This window comes from Pseudopipra pipra, chromosome 5 (genome assembly GCF_036250125.1).
Source record: "Pseudopipra pipra isolate bDixPip1 chromosome 5, bDixPip1.hap1, whole genome shotgun sequence".
NCBI classification, from domain to species: Eukaryota; Metazoa; Chordata; class Aves; order Passeriformes; family Pipridae; genus Pseudopipra; species Pseudopipra pipra.
The window spans coordinates 5,689,935-5,714,836 of NC_087553.1; the positions used below are offsets into that span (position 1 = coordinate 5,689,935).

The 24,902-nt window shown below is 40.0% G+C and overlaps 2 protein-coding genes across 2 annotated transcripts in view; both read right to left on the bottom strand.

The window, feature by feature from the left end:
• LOC135414021 (potassium voltage-gated channel subfamily KQT member 1-like) overlaps positions 1-9,781 on the bottom strand; it is a 480,260-nt gene extending 470,479 nt beyond the window's left edge. Inside the window, exon 1 of the mRNA XM_064654258.1 lies at positions 9,224-9,781. Coding sequence (XP_064510328.1) covers positions 9,224-9,606 — 383 coding nt within the window. The 5' untranslated portion in view covers positions 9,607-9,781. The remainder of the gene's footprint in view (positions 1-9,223) is intronic.
• Positions 9,782-21,139: 11,358 nt separating this feature from the next.
• Positions 21,140-23,858, bottom strand: LOC135414023 (probable G-protein coupled receptor 19). Its single transcript, XM_064654259.1, has 2 exons — positions 23,724-23,858; positions 21,140-22,573 (listed from the first exon to the last, which is right to left on the bottom strand). The coding sequence occupies exon 2, from the start codon at positions 22,557-22,559 to the stop codon at positions 21,306-21,308; it is 1,254 nt and encodes a 417-aa protein (XP_064510329.1). The 5' UTR covers positions 22,560-22,573; positions 23,724-23,858; the 3' UTR covers positions 21,140-21,305.
• Positions 23,859-24,902: the final 1,044 nt, after the last annotated feature.

The window sequence follows — 24,902 nt, forward strand, 5'->3', positions numbered from 1 at the left end:
TTCAGATGCCTTGATCATGGGTTGCTGGTGATTTTAACACAACCAGACACATCTTTTAGCTGCTATTCCTTCTTTGAAACTTAGCGACTGTGACTCACTTCACCATATGAAAGCTCTTCAGCCAGATAATTGCAAATGGCTTGTAGGAAACCCTATCTTTCAAAGTTCTTAGGATAAAACAAATTATCTATCTGCTGTCTGCTCCAGAAGATTTGAGCAACCTGGTCTAGTGGAAGGTGTCCCTGCCCATGGCAGGGGGTTGGAACGAGATGATCTTTAAGGTCCCTTCCAACCCAAACCATTCTACGGTGCTATGATGTGAAGCCAAAATATTCTGGTCTACTAATACACTAGGACAGAAAAAAATCCCATTGCTTCAGCTGGACTTAAATTACAAGAGAAAAAGATTGAATTGAAGCCAATATGTCCAAGTAGATCTATGCAACTACACCCATTGCAGTTTCAACTTTTTTCTTGATGATAGACTACAGAGTTGTCCAGAGGAGGCCAATAGCTGTAAGTCAGCCTGTTGTTAAGGAGAATAAATGAATTCAGCCAACAGAAAGTTCTTTGAGAGGCTCCAGCTTTTTATGTTAACTGGTCATTTTGTGGCAGGAAAATTAAGGAGAGCATTTCCATTTTTCCTACTATAAAAGTGCAAGATATTCTCATTCCTGAGTGCAGGAAGCACTACACTTTCTTCTAAATGGGACTATACTGTCTTATGTTGAATAGCCATGTCCTTCTAGAAAACATTCCTGCTAGTCCAAGTAAAACCTCATTCCAAGTCCTTACATATTTTTGTTATCCAAAGGAGATTCTGACTAAGTCATAAAGAGAAGGTTGTCCATGTGCCCTTGTGGGCAATTTTTGATGTCCCTCAGTTTTCTCATAAATCTATTTCCAGGCTCCTGGGGCTTGATGTTTTGTTGAAGTGTCTTGTGCTTATACATATGTGATCATACACAAATTAGAGTTGGTTGGAAATTTTGGTAAAGGAGCAATTTTTCTGCTGAAAATACAAATATGTTAAAATTAGAAAGTAGTCTGGGAATGTGTTGGTTTCAGCAGAACTGGAGAAGGAGACCAGACAGGTTTTACTGGAAACTTGCCTAGCTTTGGACTCTACTAACAGGGAGCCTGCCTGGCAAAGAGTTTGGGCATATCCGACTTACTTTTTTTGCCTCAGAATAAAATATTTTCAGAGATTTGAAGCCCTCAACCAAAGGAAAATCCCACCTTTCACAGAGTTATACCGAGGGTGTCCGGTTTTGGTTTTTTCTTCAGCTCATTCTAGGTTGCATCCAGAAATGCCCAGTAGCCCCCATTGCTTGCAACGTGGAGTTACCCAGCTGGCTCATAGCAGAAGTAACCAGCCAGTATTTCTACAACACTAGAGCATTTAAAATTTAATTTACAAATACATTCACCTGTGTATATATAAATCATCACAAACTGGTTTGAATCAACAGTTAATCCCAGTGCTGTTCAAATCACAGCATGAGCCACACATCACACAAAAAGGTCTCCTGTTTCAAACCACCTTTCTGAATCAACTGACCGAAGTTGTTATGTTACTTGTAAAACATCCACAGTCCCTATTAGTAATGGCAACTTCACATTTTCAAAACGTTTAACAGCCTAACTTATTTGCTGTTCCTTAAAGAGCACTAAGATTTGGATTTTGATTTTTCAATCAGTTTAGCTGGCAGTAGTCCAGAACTGACAAATTGCATTCGTGCATCCATTACACCAGGAGCTCTGATCTTACAGAAACCTTTTAGTCAGTGCCCTGCCTTTCCTAGGATTTAAGCTCCCTGATTCCCCTGAGTGCCTCTACCTTCCACTAACATCTGTCCTTCTGTGTTTCTCTTGTTTGCTCTTATGTCCCATGTCTTGTTACCAGAATGCCTGGATGTCCTCTCCCTCCCTGGTCACAGGAATAGAACTTCCATTTTGATTCTGTATCTGAGACTTTCTAGAAGACATATAATCGCTTCTTTAAACAGTGACAGAAGCATTTCATCATCATGACATCAGTGTTCATGATTCTGATACATTTATCACCAACCTTGACTGTAAGACAAAAGAGTCAGCAGGTTTAGGCATGTGATCTGTGACACATCTCCACAGGGACAGGAAGTTACTACCACCACTTACAAAGCAACGCCAACCTCTTTGTAGTAGTTATATTAATTAATGTTTCTTAGGCTCAGTATCAAAAAAGGGAAAGAACAAATGCATATAATGGTGCTCTGCAAATATGTTCACTAAGTTAATGCCAGCTCAATTATCATGAAGACACCTGAAACACTTTTCTTCTTGAATTTGGTACCATGTGGAGTCCACAAGTTAATGAGCAATTGTAATGTTAACACCATGGAATATCTTATTTTGATGGTTTCTGCAAGAACAGAGTTTTCTCCCACAAAAGCATAACCAAATTCCATCAATAGCACCATATCAATGTCAGACTATAGTATTTGTTTTCACTACAGAAACAAATGATTTCACTATAGAAACAGCATTAGCCTGTGGGGACAGACATTAATGCATATTCATTGCTCAGATTATTACCAAACTGAGCTTTTAGAATAAGATGGATTGAATTTCTTACAAAAATGATGGAAAAAGTCATCAATAACTTCAAAAACTGGAAATAAACCTTACGTATGCTGTGGCTTTGTGCCCTGTGGTTAGGTTACTCTGTGCCCAATGCAAAGTACACTCAGATCAAAGTTCTTCCTTAGGAACTTTTCTAACATCTCTCTCCTGAAAAGACTCTTTAGTGCCAAACAATCTAATTAAGCTCAAAGTGAAGTGTTTTCATCTTTGGGGTTAATAATTTATCTCTCCTCTATATAAATGTCTATTTTAACCAAACCTGAAGAAATGTGGTATCTCTGACTTGTCTCATCCTCTGTCAGTATTAGCTGAAACTTGCCAACTGGCTCAAAAGCTTTCGGTAAGGCCCTTTCAGACAGACATGTTTAGACAGTGTGGTTGAAGAAACCTCATTTCCTTAGGAAGAGAGGTTAAGAATTAATAAATGTCCCCAAGTATTTTTAGAACAGCCAAATCCTGAAACTTTGGAGAATCCTAAAGACAATTCTCTTTAATATTAGTGCACCTCCATTAGCAACTTAAGCCATTCTACCATATCATCCAGTTAACATGCAACTGCAAGCAGTAAGAACAGTCCACTTTACTAAAATAAACAGTTCTTGAGTTTATTCCCTTTAATACTGCTCATCTTTTGGTGCCTGAAGTTTATCATCACAGATGAGGCATCTGCTTAGGACCTCTCAGTAGCTTTTTCACAGATGAAAAGCAGCTCCTGTAGTTCTAAACTGAAAACCTTGTCAGTTCAATTTCTGCATAAAATGCCCAAATAAGTAACTGTTATGCTGGCAAGGAGCACCCTGAGCCAAATAATAATAATAATAAGAAGAAGAAGAAGAAGAAGAAGAAGAAGAATTAAAGGCCCTATCTTATGAAAGCACACCATGTTCAGAACTAAGCTGTGACATCAAGGTCAGAGCCAGAATCTCAAAAGCAGCCATATGCTTATAATTACTCTGAACTTTAGTTGTTGCTTGTGTTGGTCGTATTACAATCACATCATTGGAAAAAGCAAAATATCTGCCTGCATACTAGAGATAATTGTGGAAAGGGCAGAAATGGGAATTTGACAGTCCCTTTTGAGATAAACAGTTATAAATAATGGGTTATAGGCTCCATTTACAGATAAAAACAGGGGCTGGAGAACACTATGCTGACTTACTTGCTATATATAATTAGTTCACTAAATGAGAGCTGCCACACTTAAAGAATATATGCAGGCAAGTGCCCCACAGTCATTAAAAGGAAGGACCAGATCCTTACATTTCTTGCCTTTTAATGTTCTTTACATCAGCAGCAGTTGCATGCCAAACAAAAATAGAATATCAGCCAGAATGGTGGCTCTTAAGTCCTTCAATTGCATTTACAGAACAAGACTACAGCATTTCTTACATGAAGTTGGAGGAGGTAAAAAAACCTGAGAGAGCAAAGTTTGAAGAGAAACAAAAATATGAAAAAAACTTGTTATTTCTAATTTGTCCAAATAATCTGAATTCTCTTTTTTTTTTTTTTTTTTTTTTTTTTTTTTTTTTTTTTGCATTACTCATGGTGACACAGGCTCTGGTACACAGAAACTTTTATAAAGGAAAAAACCCGTAGCTGGCCAGCCCCCATTTTATAAACATGTTTTTGATCTTTTGTACTTTCCTCCCAAAGTTTTAAGTCAGTGACATTATTGATGTTCTTCACATTTTTGTAAGGATTGTGCACTCTGAATTATTCAACAGTAATTCCTTAGTTGAGTTCTTTTCAAACACGGTGCCAGGAACATGTACATGTGTGTGCATGTTCTCTTTGAAGAAGCCATGGGAGTCAGTCTGAAGGAGGAAAAGGGTAACAAAATAAGCTTAGAGCATGTTTTCATATAAAACAAAGGCAATACCACAGTCCTCTGGTGGCAAAAAAAAAAAATAAAAAAGAGACAGAAGTTTTTGCAGTCTTGGCCAACTGGTTAGAACTTCCTCTCATTCCATTCCAGCCTTGGTCAACTGGTTAGTACTGGTTGCAGCACCATCAGACCACTTGCTGACATGCCACAACTCCTTAAGATATCAAAAGCTACTCACTTTCTTGCTGAGCTCCATTTCTCCCCTTACAGCGAGATGTGACTAAGCTTAGGAGGGCTACAGTGAGGGCCAGAAGCAGCACATGTTCTGCAGAAGAAATGTGTGTCCAGAAGAGAAGGTGAGAGAGGGAACCTGGCTCTTTTAAAATTGGTAAACTATTATGTCAGCTCTTGTCAAACCGTACCTTAGGGAAGACATACTCCCTGTCTTTGCCACACAATCGACAGAGAGACAGGCAGCACCCCCTAGGAATGACTCAGAGCAATAGCTATTACTCCCTCTGAGTCACCATTTGGAGGAGTTGTTTCCCCGTAAATCATGAGGCAGCCTGGAGAGCAGACTTTGTTGCTAGGCAAATTCTGCATTTAGGAAATGTTTCTCAGTCAAACCAGGTGGTCTGCAGCACTTGCCAGATGATTTGCAATGTTGCTTTGCAATTACTAGGTAGGATTTTATATGAAATTCAACAGGTGATTACGACCCACTAGGAGCACTAAAGGAACAATAGTAGTTCTTCAAGGTGCTGAACGTGTATTACTAACCTGACAGAAGACCATCCACTTTTTCCCATATTGGCCTGTGTTCCTGCTGGTGTAGTAAGTTGAACTGGCTCTCCAAGTATAACCAAGGACAACCAGAGGTGGCAGGAGCAAGCTGAATGGTGAAGGTGAATGAGGGGAGCAGAACTAGAGGTGGCTTGTTAGCAATGAGCTGCTAGATCAGCTCACCTCATCTCATAGGAAATCATGGGATATAAAGGCTTGTCTAACTCTTAAATGAGTGCAAGGTCTAACACTCATTTAAGAGGTGGCCAAACCAGTATGAAGTAACCTGGAACAGCTGCAAGTTCTCCCTTAAACTTCCACAGTGTTATACAGCAAGAAAATGGCAGGCCTGAGAATGCAATCTAAGGGTCCCTCCCATGGGCCTCCCTCTTGACTTCAACTTGCCTCCCTTTTCAACCAGCCTGTGGTTTCTCTAGGGCCTGCCAGGAACCCTTCCAGCTGTGCTAACTCTAGCAGTGATGCTGACATCCATTTGCTAGGAACTGGACTGAGACCAACAGCTCCTTTTGTATCTCCCCACAGTCATTACCACTTCTTCACTATTGACTTGGACAAGATTCAAACCAGTTGCCTATGGGTGAAAGGTTCCTTGTCCCATCATGAATTCCACGCTCCCTCTTTTCCCTAGCTTCCAGCTGTCATCTTCTGCCCCTTCTTCCCCCCAGTGGCTCTCTGAGGTTCTTGACTATTTTCAGCTGTCCCACAGTTCCAACTCTTTCAGCCTATATCCAGCCTTCTGATCTCCAAAACCTGCCAGTCCTTTTTCCTTCATCCTTCCTGCTTAAATCAGATTCTCTTTGTCCTTGAGCTAGACTGCTCTTGTATTGCTTTTCCTCCAGCTTCAGCATCACTGGCACCAGTCTCAGCTTCTCTAGACTTCTCTGTCTCGGTCCCAGGTTCTTCTCTGTCCATGTTTCACCACATGGAGGAGCTGGACTCTCTTGACCACCCTTTGTCTATGGCCAAGGTGACCCACAAAGACTTGGAACTGTGGTGGGAAATGTTGCACTGCCATTCTAGCACTTTGAGGACCTACAGTTGTTTCTGGTTTTGGTTTATGATCACTGCTGCCTGGTGTCTAAATAAGGGGCAAGAGTCTTCTTATCATGAAAACTGTCTGACTTCACCCCTCACCACTCAGTTCACATGTATTTAGCCAAATAAACACAATATTCTAGCCTACAATGGAGCCATTCCAGCAGTAATTAAATGTATAAATGTTTCAGAAACAAATTCATCACACAAATAAGACTCCATTTGCAACCAAATTATTTAAATGTGTATATTTGCCAAGAACCTTCATTATCGTATGTATTGTATTTTTCATTTAAGAGATAAAATTTGACATTTGGATGTGATTTTTAAGCAAGTACATAGCTGAGTTTAGAAATCAAATATGAGCCAGGCACATGCTTCTTTTTCTGGACCAGAAAAAAGAGCCATATGGCAAATAGCTGAACTTTAATACATGTGATCTCCAATACCTGAAGGCTCTTACATAGCCACGAGGATTGGTTGGTTATGATCAATGTATTGTCATTGCAAGTGACAGCTGCTTCTCAAGCCCTCACTTCTTGCTAACTTCTCATTGAGATCCTCTGCTCTGTTCTGGGGTATTGTAGGACTGAAGTAGTCCAGTGAAGCTGAAAAGTACCTGAGTGAGAAGGTTTTCAGGATTGGGAGGGGAAATTCTCAAGCAAACCCATTCACCCCTGCAAACATTTTGTTTTGCAACCATAATTTCACCTTAGAATAACTGCACTAAAACAACACAAATTACTCAGTGGTAATTCTCTTTTCTAGCATGTGCTGTAACATTCCTTAAGAACCATGAGTTTATTCCCTTAAAAGAAACTTCAAGTATCAGACACATTGCAAATGTTACAGGAGATGAGATTATCTTGGTAATTTCAAAATGAGAGAAGGTCACCTCCTGTAGCACTTGCTTCACCAGGTTTTGGAAAGTTATCCTCTTTCTAGCAGAACTGGCTCCAGATCAGACCAGACTCCAGTGCCTCTTGGACAGAAGGTTCCCACAAGTTTGTACATAAGTTATGAGGTCTTTGTGGCATATGAAGGCCAAAACAACAGTGAAGGGACAGTGCACATCCAGCTCCTCCAGGCTACACAAATACCAGCTTGAAAGTTTGGATTTGTTACGAAAATAATCATAATCATCAGATCAACTGTATATAAGTTACCCCAAACACACACGTATAACATGGGAAACCTTTTAAAAATTAGTCACAGGTTGTTCTCATTATAAAATTTATTGTATTTTAGACTAGTAATTTATTTCTTTAACTATGTTTCACTTTAATAATATTTAATGTTATAAAGCATGTTCTTTCCAAAACAGAAACTTGTTATATAGATGAGCACACCATGTAGTTATTGGGATAATTATTAGGACAAATATCTTTCAGACAAAATTCTTGCCAAAAACTATGTCTCAAATATTTCCTTTCAAGCAACTCAAAAAAAAAAAAAAAAAAAAACCAAAGCCCAAACTTTTAAAAGCATTCAAATTACATATTCTTTCATTTAAGTTAGTAATTCTTGCTTAAAAAAAAAAAAAACAACAATATTTTCTCCGATTTTCTAGTGTGGAGAGGGGGTATAGAATTTTATATTTTGTTCTTTTTAATGCCCATTGCAGAATATAAAGTGCATATTAAAGGTCAACCTTTAAGTCAGAGATAAAAGCAACATAGATGGTGAAACAAATGCATTTTAGCAAGATTAGTAAATCCTAATCTCAAATAGGCTTAAATCATGACTATTTGCATATTAAAATCAACACAAATTACATCTGTTTAATCCTTAAGAATTATTATATACTTTAAGCATAGTCCTTAAAAGAGGCCCTATCCTTTTACTTGGTGAAATTTAATGAATCAAAAACTCCTTTTAAAAAAAATCTCTGTATGATGTTGAGGGGGTGAAAGGAAGCAAGTATTAATAAGACTATCTATTTTATGCCAAATAGAAGCATTAGGATTCATCGTTGTAATTACCATATATTTCTTTGGGCACTTCCTAACTGCAGTAACTGATGTTTTTTCCAAAATTAAGTCAGGCCATAGAAAAGTTCATCTGAGACAAACAGAGTAATTTCAACACTCTGCATCTCTTTAGGACATATGCTAATTTTATAATAAAAGCAAGGCCTTTTGGCTCAGTTTGCATTCACTCCAGCCAGTAAAACTTCCTCTGGCCTCAGTGAGAGCACAATTGGACCCTTCCTACAGCTAAGATGACAAATTATCATTCTGTTAAGCAGCATTCAAAACAGTAACTGAGGTCTTGCTAAACTTGACAGATACCATAAGCAACTCAAAGAAAACAGTAACAGCTGTTACTGTTAAATTAATATGTTAACCACTGTTTTACAAGGGTAAATGGAAGTCTTAATTTTCTCCTTGCTTTTACTACACACACGGTATAATTAAAAACATTTTGCTAAATTTGTACTCATTACATGTTCTTTACTATAACTCAGTTCAAATTAGTAATGTTATGGTTACATGTTTGTCTAACAAATTACTTGTTTTGGTATTTTAGCAGGAGCAAAACAAACTCAGGAAAGCACGATGCACCTGATCACAGCTGAACCTTCCCCATCTCATGATAAAAATTGCAGTGTCTGAAGCGACAACAATGTGAAGCAGCTAAATCAGCAACAGACACTGCCATGAGCATACAGGACTTAACCCTCAGAAATACCAAATATACAGTCTACATATTTGAAAACAAATACCATTTGAAGACCAAAAAGCCCTCTTCTGGAAATGTTAATGGATACAGTGGCTGATCCTTCGAGAAACCGGCTTTTCCATCTCTTTAGTGGGATTACTCACACCACAGGTTTTCAGCCCAGGACCTCAAGTACTCTGATTTCTGGCTGATTAAGTGGCCCGTTTCAGATTTTTCTCACACCAAAGATCATGTGAAAACGCAGGTACTTACACAGCAAAATGATAGATAAAACACTTCCATCCACTGGGCCTCTCCAGGAAGTTGTAGACATCTCCCTGAGTGCTGGTTTTAGTTAAATAGCGGCCACGGAAACACTCCACGGTGCGGGCCCTGCCGGCCTCGCCTTCCACCAAGGCTGCAGCCTTTGTGCCTTCCTCGGGGTTCTGGGGAATCCTGGATCCGTTATTCATGGAGGTTTCTGGATCCAGCGCCACAGAAGAATACTGCATGCTGCTTAAGTTCCCCCTGGCTTCCAGCAATGCTGCAGATTTCCTATTTCCATTCACGTTGCTCAGCTGAAAAGTGGAGCCTTGTTCCTCTCCACAGCGGTTATCCATGGGGTACCCAACAGTTTCTCCACTATCACAGGACATCCTGTAACAATGCACAGGTATTACTAACTCTGATCAATATTTAAAATCATGAAGAAGGTATTGTATGTCCTCCCTGTCCAGTGTGTTCTCCAGCAGCCGATGACTTTGTGCTGTTATCACAGAGCTTCGCTGTGACACAAGTGTGAGCTGTCAGCCTGTCACCTGCTGTCACTCACAGCCTCTGAAATTAAATCAGAAAAATGTATCAGACAATGACACGTGCTAGACACCAGATGTAACAAGAGTGTCTGGGAAAGGAAAGCGTCAAGACTTCTGGAGAAAGGAAGAAAGAAAATTAAGGTTCAATGTTACATTAAGAAAGAACATTAAAACTATTTAAATAATGCAACACTCGTAGAACAGCAGAGCTGTCTTGAGACCTGATCCTATGAGACCATTTTAAGCTGAGTAGTTCTTAAAGTGTCCTGATTAGAGATGGAACTGTGAAAATTTCCTGGAATTCATAAACTTGCTGTTGCCCCAAACACACCCAATTGAGGTTTGAACTTCAACACCTACACTTCAAGAGGTCTTAAGTCTTTAGGACTTGAATAAATTATTTCAGTCACCTAATGGGATCTGATCTTGCAGTCCATGGTACTCTGGAACATTTTTTCTCAAGTGTAAAAAGGATGATGTCATTAATGATAACTGATATCAGTACGTTATTATTGCTAGAAAGAAAAAGATCAAGGACTCCTGAACCGATTCTCAATTTTCCTCAAGCCATTTCGTGTTTGCAGCTACTCTTAAACAAATACTTAGAAAAAAACAGAATACACAATAAGGTTTTTCTAGATCAACATATGTTTCATATGGCAGACTTAAATTGCTGCTAATACTCAGCAGAGTATTTAAATTTAATGTAGTATTTTAATTAATTAATTAATAACTTTGTGAGATTGAGAGCAGCTGTCTTTTGTACTGTCTTATTTCTTACATACCACCATGAAAAGCTTCCTCATTTGAAATACCTAGCTAAAATGAAAATATGAAAACATTATGAAAAGCTGAGAGTATTAAAAGTATCATGAGAGGTGACTTTAACTTCAATGCATGGCTGATGTTAATGTCAAAATTACGTCTGTAATGTCACATTATAATGTACTGTGTTATCTGCAATATAAATCCCACATATCAAGGTGTTGCAGCAGACTGCTGCTCTGTCAGAAGACACTCACATCCACATTTTGAGTTACTTTAGCTTCAGCAAAATAGGGTATTTTAGAGAGAGAGAATTTCAGCCTTCACCCCCTCTTTTTAAACGAAGCATATTTTTGGTTGTTGCTTAAAGATCTTCATGTGTATTGCATGAACTATCATCTGAACAGAGCCCTCCAAGTTAGTCCACAAAATATTTACATCTATGCATTCTAACATGATTTGTTACACTGTGCTCATTTCTTAACACTGGTCATGGAAAGGCAAATATCAGTTCACATTTCTACAACAGTCCTACAGCAGATAGAGAAATACATCCTTTCCCTCATCAGTTTTCTTAAACAAAAGATGGAGGAACCAAACATTAAAATTAAAACACAAAACCTTTCATCCAAGTCAACCTACAACAGGTACATAAGAAGTACCGATGAGAAGTACGTTCATCACTTTAGGATGCTGAGGCTGCCCAGACAAGTGCTTGTAGCAAAGGCTGGCTACCCAGCAGTGGCAAACAAAGCTACCTGATACACCTTTGCTGGCTCATCAAAACAAGGGATCCCACAGACACACAGCACAGAAACCAGCTGTCAAATAGCACCTACTTTCTCCTGTTGCGTGTCCTATTCCTTCTCTTGGCTGCTGCCTCAGCTCCATACAGCAGATTCCCTGGATAGGTGCAGGGAGAGGAGTTGCCTGGCCCTGCCCCCAGCTTATCAAGTCCCACCCTAAGGAAGGCAGGGTCCCTCCCTTTTGGCTGCCTTATATGGCTGCCCTTGCAAAAGGCAGAGAAAGAACCAGGGAACGGCTTGGACGACTTCAGAGAGAAGCTACTTCTGCCTCTTCCTGTTGTCAAACCCAGCAATCATAAGCAGCAGCTTAATTTTGCTGAGGATCGCGGTCCTTTCTCTCCCAAGCCTTTTCTTATCTGCATACACTTAATTGCAATGGGTTAAAAGCAGCATTTCCTTTATTGCACATCTTTAAACCCTGAATGAGGTGTTACTTGTAGCTGCAGCAGACTTTTACATTGAGTAAGTCTAAACAGGCAGCTTCAGTTGTTTGGGTTTTTTTCCATCAAGTTTTGGCAAAGCCAAAAGCAGCACTTCATTGTTACATTAAGTAATGGAAAATCAGAGTTCTCAAATGTTGTTGCCTTTCTGAACTACAGCTCATCTTTTGTATTAATTCGGGAGGAAGAGAATCCCAAACATAACCATTCCAGCATCAAACTCCTCATTTTATTGTTGAACTTTCTATTCAGGAATGAGAAAGTGAATATTGCTATTTGTCTCTTTTTCTCCCTTTTGTAACAGAAAACAGACTATTGTCCTCAATGCCAGCATAAGCTGCTTCCCACTTTTCCAGAGCCACATGGCCAAGAATGGAACAAAGGTAACCATTTCACCTTATGGTATCATCAGTGGGGGGATGTTGCCATTGCACAGTCTTCGACTTTTGTCATAATTGTTCATGGGGCTCTTTCTTTGGAAAGATTATTCCAGAAAGTTACTTTCTTGGTTCCCCAGTTATATTTCCATACCACTGGAAACAAAACAAACAAAAACAAAACAAAACCAAACCTCTTAGTTCCTTTCTTCTTTTTTTTTTTTTTTTAAATACACAGTCTGATTTTACTTCTCTAAAAATCAACCCCTCCAGAACATTTTCCTTGTACTGCAGGTGAGCAGACATCAAGAACTGAAAGATGATTGGAGCCATACAAATCGTCCTCCAGGCTTTTGCTCATGCTTCTTCCTTTAAATTCTTTCAGTATCAATTACTACATTTCTACTCTCTGCTCTGTTAACTTTTCCTGAATATAATTATTCAAGCTCTACAAAAGTAGCTTTAAAAAATCCAACCTACAAAACAAAACAAAATGCCCCGATGAAACACTAATTATCTTGGATATTTTAAAGTTAAAAATAAGTTTCCTCTGAGGGAAAAGTAGTACCCAACTTTACTGCAAATGTAGAAACTCAACATAATAGCAGCAGGTCTGAAACCATGGCAGAATTAGAAACTAGAGCACCTTTCTCCTATTTCTTGATCGAGGAAAAGATGATTTAGTTAAAATTTTATTAGACTAAACTGTAGAAGACATGAACTCACTCCTTCACATATCCCTAAAATGTAGCAGCACATCACATCTTTGGGTCAAAAATCTCAAAAGGCAGTTAGTCACCTAACTAATTTATTACTTATGTGAAATGCATGATTTCAGGAATGTCTAAATGTTGACGTTTTCATTGGTAACATTATATTATATATAACACCCTGCAACTGCATATATACAAATGTGTGGCTTTTATGGCTGGGCTTACTCCGTGTGTTTAATTTTCACGGGTCTGGTGGCGCCCACGTGCTCAGAGAGCCCATCTCCCTCACCCTGACAGCACTGCATTTAGCACTAGGCACAGCAAACTTGGTAATTTATAACCAAAAGGCCGGGATGGGGAGGCACAGGGAAATATCTGGCTTTGAGATGCATATTTGGATCCCTTCTTGATGAGAAGACACTTCTCAGGAAAGTAACCTAAACACAGCACCACTGACATCGCTGTACCCTCTGGGGGTCGTATTTTAGAAGAAAAGTGTGAATGAGTCATGCTAGAAACATAAAGGGATAACATGGAACCCAAATCCTAGAAAATATTTTGAAGGGTAAATAATAGATGAGATTTGCAAAACATTCCCGCGCTCCTCTGTTCCTTTCGAATTCCATTCTCAGGACGTAAGCTTTCTGCATACTGCACTCTGGAGCATCTGCTTTGGGTTTGTGAACTGCACTTCCAGGACTGGATACCTAGAAGTTGGAAACAGCTGAGTTCACTGCTGAGTAGCTGTAGAATGTTTTCCCAGCAGTGATCATGTAAGAGCACGTATTCAGCTTGTTGTGCCCAGGCTGCCTTTAAGGGGCAAAATGCCAACCTTTGCTTTCTGCTTTAGCTTCCCAGCCTGGTGGGTGAATGGTCTTACGAGTAAACCAAAGCTTACTCTGCATTACTAGGGATCTTGAAATGAGGTATAGGCTTGAGCTTCAAGGTCACATTACAGTACTCCCTGTACTTTTCATTTTTGAACTGTAGGTTGAAAAGTGGGGCAATATGTGTCTTGCAAATATGTCAGGCAGTTGTCTGTAGAGCACTTTTCTTTGGTTAGTCCTGGTAGAAGAAGGGAACTCATGATTTCAAAATGGTTCTTCAGATTAGGTTGCTTGTGAAACTGGGCCAGCATCTGGAGTAACACTTGTGAGCTCCTGTCCTTACTTTCATTTACTCTAAAATCAGTGATTTACATCACTAAAGAGCTATGGGCTAGTGTGTCCTTCCACAAGGTGGGTGTATCTGTGGGATGTTGAATGGGAAGCATCTCTGATACAAAAAAATGTGTGTGTGAAGAAGGTATAAAGACACCATGGAATGGCACTGTGAGAAAAAGAGGACACTGCTCCCAAGCATTGGCTGTGTATAATTCTTAAATGTTTTGTGTGATTCACTATTGCTAAGTTTGCTAGCATTTATCAGTATTAAAAACTATAATGGAAATTCTGAAAACTTGTTCTTTAAATTGCTGCTCCGTGATGCTCCTTCAAGGCTATATGTGAAATCAGCACTTAGTTGGAGAGGTCGATGGACATAAGCCATTCAGATCAGGTGGGACCCCCCCATCTCTTCAGGCCGTATCAGACAGTTTGTCATCTGCCCCCCACAATCTGCCACAACAGGCAGCTGCCTTTTCCACTTGCCTTTCAACCACATTTAGCAACTATAAATCCATCCAAAGGCCAGCTGGGGCACGTGGGATAGCACTGCACAATGCCTTCCAAGGTCTCTGCCCAGGAAGAACAGGTACAAACAGTTAAGCTTTTCACCCACCGAGATGAAAACCAGGAACAAAATGTCACCTGTCTCCCTTTGGACCAGTATTAGGAACAGCTTACCTTTTGAGGGAATATTCCCAGAGACGACTTAAAAACCTTAGAGGTCATTGGTTGTAAACATTATGAAGCTATGAGAACAGCGAATGGCTGCTGAAGTCATACATTTCATCTCTTTATCTCAGCAATTTATAACTGCTGTATGGTTCGGGATGAGGAAAGATCAGCAGCAGAAAGAATAATTTTTATTGATTGTTAACTCTTTCCTTTTGTGTAATTTCTCCTGTATGTCACCAGTTAAGTAAAACATCTGTTTTGAAGTCAACACTATCCTTATTTCACAAAAGACCTTAGTTATTAATTACTTTAAAGACCTTAGATACTAATTATTCTTTGACCCACATATTTTGTCTAGGCAAGACTTGAAAGACTTGAAAGAAGGAGCATGGTGGTGGAAATTATTCTCTCCGTGCAATTGTTCTCACACAAAACATCACCATTTTAGAATCTTTATCTGTGAGTTTTTCTCTCATTTTTATGAGTTCTGCTGGGTCAACAGCCATCCAACACTCATCTCTTAAAGAATGCACATTTGCATTTTTTCTACTTTAATTACAGCAAGGATGTCACATGTTCAGCTTTTTTTTTTTTCTCTGTGTGTGAAAAATCCCAGATAAGCAAAGTAATTGTTTGGCTTAACTATCATTCCACAATCTTTCAGGATAGTTTTCACTTTTCCATGAAGAATTTATATATTCTGTGCCTCAGTTTCTTAACTTGGTATCCTGTTGCTTCTTCACCTTGTCTCCCACTACAAGGAGGGGAGGGATAAAAGCTGGAGAACCAGGTGAAAGAGTTGACAAAGGAGTATGTTTTCCTCTGAAGGAAGCAACTGAGAAAAGTATTAATTCCATGACTTTTGCACCATAGTTCAGCTAAGTTTCAAGTGCACTACTTTCCATTAGACAGATCCTGTGCCAGTGCCCTTGTACTGTCATTTCAGTAGGCTTCTGGAAAGAAGAGAATTGTTAAATTAAAATATTGAGGATAAGAAGAAATTTATATTATGAGAGTGTGTTTTCTAATTTGGAATTAGATACTGATTAAGAAAATTTTGTTTATTGAAAGCCAGCATCATGGGGTCCTGATCCTGTTTGCCATTTGAGGCACTGTGGTAAATCAAGCAATAATTCTAATGTATTCCATGATTGGTTTTTTTTAAGAATGATGGAGCCAAATTCCACTGTTCTCATGTTATTCTATCTGGACAATAGAGAACAGCTTGGTGAGCAGTTTAAGGTGTGCTTGGTCTTTTAGTTTAGCGCTTTTCACCAGGTCAACAGAATTCTTTAATTATAATCATAGTATGGCTTTAGAGAAACCCACGGTATTTTTTTAATATCTGGATATTAATAAATTGTATGAACTAAAATAAACTGCTACCACATAGGGCAAAGTATCTGTTGTTACATTTATGTTCCATAAAAGGAAGACAAAATTACTGCTTGAAATACCGTCCCTATTGTCACTGTTGAGGAGGTATCAGATAGCAGGCATGGAGAGCCTTCAAATAATGAGGCAATATAAATTCTTGTATAGAGAACCTCAACTGTTACTTGATTCCTATCTTCAATTATATTAAGTGTCCCAGCAGTGTTTGATTGGGTTTGTTTAAATCATTAGTGATGCACTGGAGGAAAAGGATACTGTTATTGGTACTGAGGTTGTAACAGAACACCACAAAAAGTGGATGCTTATTTCAAGTATATTTGAACAGATTGACCAAAATAGAATTATGGCTTCAGTAGAGACTTTTTACATAGGAACTGTGTGTTCTAACTGAAGAGACAGTTTGGGAAGATGACAATGATCCTTTAAGGACAAGTGCAGTTGTGCATTTTTACATTTACCTATATGAGTTTAAAAAGTCAACTAGGACATTTTATTCATTTTATTAAAGACTTCCACAAAGCCTCTTTTCTGTAGGCTGTGGGCTTTTTTATATGACCTTCAATTGATTACAAAGCTGACATTAAAGAAAAGTAAACTACACTTGAAATTCTTATTATAACAAGTCCACATTACCTTCTCTTTCTGTACTAAGCTGGAGCCTGAAGGTTCTGAAATCATACAGCTCATGCCCAAAATGGAGAATATCCTCAGCAAGAAATCTCCTATTTCTTACTTCCATCTCCTGTAATTTTTTTAAGACAACTGTCTATTGCTTTCTCTGGCAGTTCTAAACTCTTCACTGCTTCTAGAGTACATCACATGCAGTGCACATGTGCAACATGACCAGAAACTCAGGAGGTTTTTGATCAGAGAAGCAGATTCCCTCTTTCACCAGTAAGATTTTGGTTATGAAATGGTCCATATGAGATTGAATCTGACTGGGCAAATTAAACAGGAACCACAACCTCTTGTTGAGAGAGAGGACAGAGCCCTTGTAAATGCTGAATTTTTCACTAAGGAGATAGGAAAAAAAATTCACAAACATGGGAAAAAAATTCACAAACATGGAAAAAAAATAGTACTAACATAATGTATGATTTAACTATATGCATGAACAAGCACTTATATAACATCTCCAGTACCTTTCTGCTTATCTGAGTCTCTAAATAGCATGTCTGTATACCATTTTTATGCAGAATCATAGTTTCAAACAAAAGGCAGTTTCAGTTCTACCGTGCTGTAATTGAAAACATTTTTTAAAATGTGTGTGCATTTCAAAACACAGGAAGAACACCTGTATACTAAAGAAGTATACAAACAATGTGTCCTGAGGTGAATTTGTAGGGCCACTTGATAGGTCTGTTGATTTCAAGTTACTTTACTTGTAAGGGGACTGCAATAGCCATACAGTGTTATGAATATCTGTTTAATCTTAACTAGTTTCTCTGTGGTGGAATTAAGCTATTGCTCATGAAAAAGCATTCAAATGAAGCATTCAAGTCTTAATATATTCAAAATACAGATGACACTACTTTATTTTATTTTTTAGATTTTAGGAAAAGCTTCCTAAGATGAAAAAAGATTAAAAAAAATAAATTGAACAGTAACATCTACCAAAGAGAGTTATTCATAGCAGCTATAAATATAAATTGCAACAAAGTATTTTAGCTGTGTAGCAATTTTGATTAACAAGTGATGGTGCATGAAAAACTGAAAAATTCTGTATTTGTGTTGCACTCTTGGTTTTATCTCATGGTCACTTGCAGTGTATTATCAGCATCAGTTTCTCCTTTCTTCCTGCACTCTTCAGTTTTAAAAAGAACAACTCTTTCTCAAGTGTTATGGGGCTGATAATGATCAGACAAAATGGACTTACATCCTCAGAGAAAAATAACCATAAACAGCAGAGGGAATACGGAAGCACTGAAGTATCTTGTCATGCAAACACCACATAACTGAATTCCAGGAAAGAATAAGCAATATGTTATTTTAAACAGCTTCCTTGGCACTTACTAATAATAGTGCTGACTTGTTTTTCTCTGTTTCTATTTTGTAAGAAATCAGCTCTGAGTGTGTGGACTGGATGTTTTTAGGTTTACATCTGTTGGACAAGCCAGCCAAGATGGAACAGAGTCCTGACAGAAGATTTTGAGCAAACCTTGGTGGCTGCAGAAATCCTTCTCATTGTAGTGCATGTCCTACCCTCTTCACAGAATTCATACTCTCAGCTGAATATGGTGAGTTCAGCGAAGACATTCTGGATCTGAGGCACTTCAGTCCAGTTTTGTCCACCTCTTGGAAATTGGGGATTGTGTTTAGCTTGGCTGAATCAAAAAAAAAAATCTAAATAAAGATATCTGTGATAAGACACTATTTGATCTGTTTAAAATTAGCTGTAGAAAAGAAGCTGCCTTGACAGTAAGGATTCTAGAGGAAGTGAGAGAACTTGAGAGCTGTGCATTCTAGCAACTAGAACATTCCATAAATGTTTCTTTAAAAACACCCTCTTGAAGTAGACAATTTAATGTTCTTCTTGAGTAAAATCTAATACAAGCAGCAGAGTGCTGAATATGAATCATTCTACTGAAAGCTGATGTTTAAACAATAATTGTGACTAACTGGGTTCTTTCTAGGAAAACCAGGAAAATCTGAAGAGGGTTTTAAAATGAATTAATAACTCTTGATACTGCAACCCAAGATGTGCAAGTGACCTGCACTGAAGTCATGAAACAGGAACTCCAAGCTAATACATAACACCTGCAGCTGATCTTGTTCTGTTACTGGCACTACATGCTTTGAACAAGAAGTCTCTTCTTATGTTACCCTAATGTGGAAAAGAGATAAAACTGAAAGTGTCTTCTAAGAATGTTCTGGTGAGAATATAGAGCAGGACTTCAGAAGGTCGGTAAGACTGGCTAAGTCATCGTTTTGTATTTGTAAAATTCACTAACTATATTAAGTGTTAATGTAAACTGAACATTTATAAATTTGACATATTAACACCATTCTCTATTTTGTATTCATGTGCAATAACTGACTTGCAAGGCTTCTGTCATGAGGATATTGACAGAAGCATAGGTGTGTGCAAATATACAGCATTTTTCTTGACCTCAAGAATGACACATCACTGTAAAGGCAATAGGGTATGTCTGACAAATCTGCTGAAAATGCAGATGCAATAACACATTCTTTTTTAATTGGAAAAGTAGTTATTATTTATAAGAGATATTTCTGAACACATTATATGATATTCGGTGCAATTTTACATCCCATGGGTACAGCATGAACAATATATACTCTCCAGAAGTGTGTCCATGCACCTCACTACAATTAACAATTCAATTTTTGGTTCAGGATATAAAATTTTCAATTTTCAGTTTCAGGATAAATCCAACCTCTTTGAGCACCCAAGCCCAGATCCTCATTTGGACGCCTAACTGTCTTTGATCTCTGGACATTTTAGCTTCAGAATTAACTTTGAGAATACAAGTATTTATATAATTTAAATAATTAATTTTAGCTTTGAACACTTATCAGACACTGTTCTTAAAATTTCATCATACCTTTTTTTGTCCTATTTCCACCCACTGTTAACAATGGATGGACATTTCATAACTCAAAATTGGTAAAATTAACAAAAATTTTGTAGAAATCTGTAATTGAAAAGTTATGCATTCTGACCAATAATTGTGTTAAAGTGGATGGAGTCATTGTGAGATGCTGGATTAATAACGAAAGGGTAAAACGCATTGCAATTCTGTTGTCATTTGAAACAAACAGATTAAAACCAGAACTCTTTGAGCATGGCCAGGGACACATATATATTGCTACAAAAAAACCCCAATTAACATCTGCACCTAACATGTCCCGAGGTGCAGAAAAAAAAGCTGAAATTTAAGAAAAAAAAAGCTGAAATTTAAGAAAAGCAGCCCTCCCTAGTCCAGATTTACACGTGATTGCATCACCATATTGTTTCCATGTCACAGGGCTGAATATATTTGCATTTTCCTGAAGCAGTCCATGGAGCTTTGCTTACAGAGTTTGCTGAAAGAGCCTGTCCCTGTTTTGGGGAGACAAAGAGCGTGCAGTTGTTCTATTTTTACTTGTGAGAGGAAGAAACTGAGTTGGAGGAGACTGTGGGGAGCCCTCATCAGGGTCTGCAGCTTCCTCAGGAGGGGAAGCAGAGGAGCAGCACCGATCTCTGCTTTGTGGTGACCAGTGACAGGAACTGAGGGAATGGCTGGAGCTGTGTCAGGGGAGGTTTAGGTTGGATATTATGAAAAAGTTCTTTCCCCAGAGGGTGGCTGGGTACTTGAACAGGCTCCCCAGGGAAGTGGTCATGTCACCAAACAGAGCTCAAGGAGCATTTGGACAACACTCTCAGGCACATGGTGGGATTCTTGGGGCTGTACTGTGCAGGGCCAGGGGTTCCTTTCAGCTCAGAATATTCCATGACTCCATGCACTCTCCCAGCCCACACACAGGGACAGACCCTGGGACAGCAAAGCACAAGGTGAGCAATGTGTGAGGAAGTGTAAAGCTTCCCAAATTTCATATTGTTAGAGTTTGTCCAGGAACCCCTTCTGCAGTTCTGATGAACTGATGAAACAATCTGCTGGGACTGTTCCAGGAAGCGATTATTCCCAAACAGAAATGGAGGCACAAGAGGGCAGTGAGGTGATAGAATCCTAGAATCATTTAGGTTGGAAAGACTCTTCAGATCATTCAGTCAAAACACTAATCCAACACCACCTTGTCCACCAAACCAGTGGGGTCTGAACAAGAAGGACAAGCCCAGTGCAACAGTATTACCAGGGATATAACAGAAGGAACTGTAGATGGCTTTGGGTGGATTTAGGTACTTATGCACCATGGCCCATCCCACACGGGGTTTAAAAAAAGCAATGGTTTTCTTTCTTTTTTTTCTCTATAGATAGTAGTATAAGGATTCTTGTTTTGTAGAAAAACATTGCTCATGATTCCAGGAGAGGAGTTCCCCAAAGCAGAACATGATAACTGAAATGAAATAGAACGAATGCATCAAAACCAAGGCATTTAATAAAATAGATCATATTTTTTCTACTCTAAAAGGTGTGCTAAAATATGTAACTATACATTGCTTCAAAGGGTGAAAGATCCTCCCTCTCCTGGGGGGTATATAGCACCACCATAGCACATACATTGCTTTTCAAAGCAATGAAGCCCCCTAGGCAAATGTATCTGGGGGATTGGACTCATCAGGCCTGGCAAGCTCATCCTTCTTGACTTCTCCATTAAAAGCATCAGAGGTGGAGTCTTTGGTGACAGTTTGGGCTGGTGCTGGGATATCTGTGATCCAAACGTGATTCTTTCTGATTGTCCCATAACTGGTGGTAATGGTGAAGATGTTGCTTCTCTGGTATTTCCTGGCAAACATGCAACAAGTCTCTTTCATCCCTCTTCTGAAGTTTGCATTATAGATGTAGAAGAGGATTGGCTTAGAGGCTGAAGAACTGAAAGAAATCCAGGTGGTAGCCAGGAAAACCAAGGAGCTCTTTCTGTAGTCTGTTTCCTGTGGGTGCCACAGCTGTACCATGTAGAAAGGGAGCCACGACAGGAGGAAAACTAAGTTAAAGATGAAGAACATCTTGACATTTTTCACTTTTCTCCTTGAGATCAAATTCGTTGTCCTCCTGCCAGCCATGTCTTCAGCGCCTTTTCTCCAAATGTAGGTGAAGAGTTTCTCGTAGCAGAGGATAATGAAGAGAGCGGGGATCAAAAACAACAGCACTGGGAGGTGGACAATACTGGAGTCGATTCCTTGCCGAGAATCAGGTAGAAAAAAGTTGCAGTGGTGGTCGCTGTCAGAGTCGTAGAGAAAATAAGCTGGTGATGCAAACAGAGCACCACAGAGCCAAGAGGCCAGAATCATTTTCTTGGCTTTCTCCTTGGACATTTTGAAGTTCAGGGGACGGATGAGAGTGTAGCATCGAGCCACACCTATGGAGAAGAGCACGTAGATCTGGACTGCTGGGGTGAGGTACTGTATGTACCTCACCAGCTTGCACATCCCGTTCCCCAGCATCCACCTGCCGTAGGTCAACTGGAGCAGCAGGAAGGGCGCACTCACAACACTGGTGAGCAGGTCTGCACAGGCCATGGAGACCACAAAATAGTTGGGGGATTGTGTCTTCCTGCTCCTGGGCATCACTAAGCAAAGGAGGGAGTTTCCCAAGACGGAAACCAGCCACAACACTCCCCAAACCATGCTGGCTGCTGCAATTTCCCCCGGCCTCAGTCCGTAGTCTAAGAGAGTGTGGTTCCTGCTTGAGCCGGGTCTTGTGGGTGATGATTCTGTCATCTCATAGCCAGCAGGAGGGATGGAGGTTTCGAGGTTGCTCATGTTCTGCAGCAGGAGCAGTAAGGTAGGGAGAAGGAAAGGATTGCTGCTGTTATCCATGCTTTGGGCAAACTCGGCCATGTCTTTTGCTCAGGCTGCAGAAAGAGAGGAGAGAACACATTCTCTTGAACAGCTCTGTGTGAAAAGTCCACCTAACCAATAAAAGATAACTCTCAGTAGTCTCCATACTCCCTAGAGTAGTAGATTTCAGAGAAAAGGGTCGGAAATACACAGTGACACTACCTGGCATAGCAAAAGGCATTAAGTTTTATGCAGGTTTTTAGGAATGCCCTGAGTATTTCAGACCAGCATTTCTGTTCTGAGAAAGGTGAATGTCCCTTTCATAGCTGGAGACCAAGGTGTCATTTCACCAGTGCTGGTGAGCTGCAAACAGAATGAGTGGAATATATCCCACTGATCCCAGAAATGAGCTGTACTTCACAGTGTCCATGGAATTGCCAAAAAAGCAGACCAAAAGGGTCCCTGCACCCTTGACTTGATCTACGTTGGTCAAGGAGACAGGCAAATGAGGTGTTTCTTTCCACCAAGAGGTGTAATGGGAAGTCACCTTTTCCACAATAACATCATCTTTATTGATAAGGGTACCAGCAGACAAACTATGCTCCCATCCGATCATCAGTAACATGTGTGTTAATATCCCTAATGTTCCTGAATCTATTTGTTCCCGGCCATAATTTTGGAAGGGAGGTGAGGTCTGAATTGGAAGGCAAAGGAAAGAACATCCAAGCAGAAGGAAGGGTTGGCACCAAGCTGGGAGGTCACTCCTCACTGTGAATTCCCTGCAGCCCTTCCCCAGGGAGGAACTTTTCTTCAGGAGCTGGACATTGTGTACCTTAAAGAGTTCTGAACAGCAATGCTGTCCTCACAGGCACCTGCCTCATTAGGTACCTGCCTTGCTAGGTCCCTGCCCCATCAAGGGTGGCAATTCTCTGTGTGGCCCTTAGAAGGATATGGCATGACAACGCACAACAACCTCCCTCCAAAACCTGCAGAAGACCTTTTGATCAACAGCAGTGTTTTTATTCACAGTGAATACTCTGAGAGGAAGTCAGTGTCCTCAGGCAGCTGAGATGGGAGGTTGGAGAAGGGACAGGGGACCCTTTTGAGTTTCAGCAGTGGAGCCTCTACTTGTCTTGTCAGAACTGTAAATAGATGTGACTGCAACCAGCTGTTGGGGATCTCTGTGCTCTGGAGAAAAGCCAGGGGGAGGGGGAATGTCCTTACCTTGGTCAGGGACCGTCTGCCCAGGCAGCAGCAAGTCTGACCCTTCACAGGTCACCCTGTTGAGCAGAATCTGCCTTAAGGTTCTGCAGGTCTGTAGGTGAGCCAGAGGACAACTGAAGGACTGCCAGGAGCAGCTGACACCAACAGACAACATGGAACCCCTGCCCGCAGTTAAGTCACAAAGAGTTCTACACTCTCAGAATCCTTCTGACCCAAGCACAGGATCCGGCACTTGGCCTTGTTGAACCTCATCCCATTGGCCTTGGACCATCTAGGCAGCCTGTCCAGGTCCCTCTGCAGAGCCTTCCTACCCTCCAGCAGATCAACAACGCCTCCACAAACTAGTGTCAACTCTGCAAATTGCCTGAGGAGGCACTCAGTGCCCTCAGCCGTGGTGGTTGATAAGGATATTGGACAGGACTGGCCTTGGCCAGCTCTGGGAAGGGACAGTCACCTTTGGGGAGTCACCTTTTCCACAATAATAAAATCTTCATGGATAAGGATACTAGCAGCAAAACCCTGCTTCCATCCAATCCTAAGTAACATGGGTTTTATGAACTGGTTCACACTTGCAGAACTCCAGAATTTTAAAACTAATTGTCTTGCCCTCTACCCCACAAGCTCAGATCCTTTAGGAAATAGAGTTTGTGGTTTGATTCCCCTTCCTCCCCCTGCTGATTTAGCCCAAGGCAAGAAGATGGCAAGTTCTTCTTTCAAAGCATTTCTAAAATCAAATGCAACAGAAGATTGGGGAAGGCCTGGTAGGAAAGATTAAAGAGGCTTTCTTAAAAAAATTCCTTTACAAATCAGCACTAACTTTTGCCCTAAAGGTGTCTTGAGAATTGATTCCTGAAATCACTGTTTTGTATTGAGTTGGGAGGCCTCCAGGCATCAGTGTGTACGCAATAGAAACAGCAGCCTTCTCAGCATAGAATCATGTCGTATTTGAGGTTGGAAGGGAGGTCAGGAGATTTCCAGCCTGTCCTCTGCTTAAAGCAAGGAAGGTGTGAGACCAGATCAGGGTCTTGAAACCCTTCAGGGCTCAAGATTTTTGAACAACCTGTTCAACAATCTTGCCTGTCCTCCTGTAGTTAAGCTAGGTTTGTGCTGTGGACTTTGAATATGCCTTTTGAGATGAGATTTGAGCCAATCTTTAGAGCAGCAGCAGCAGTGAGGTCA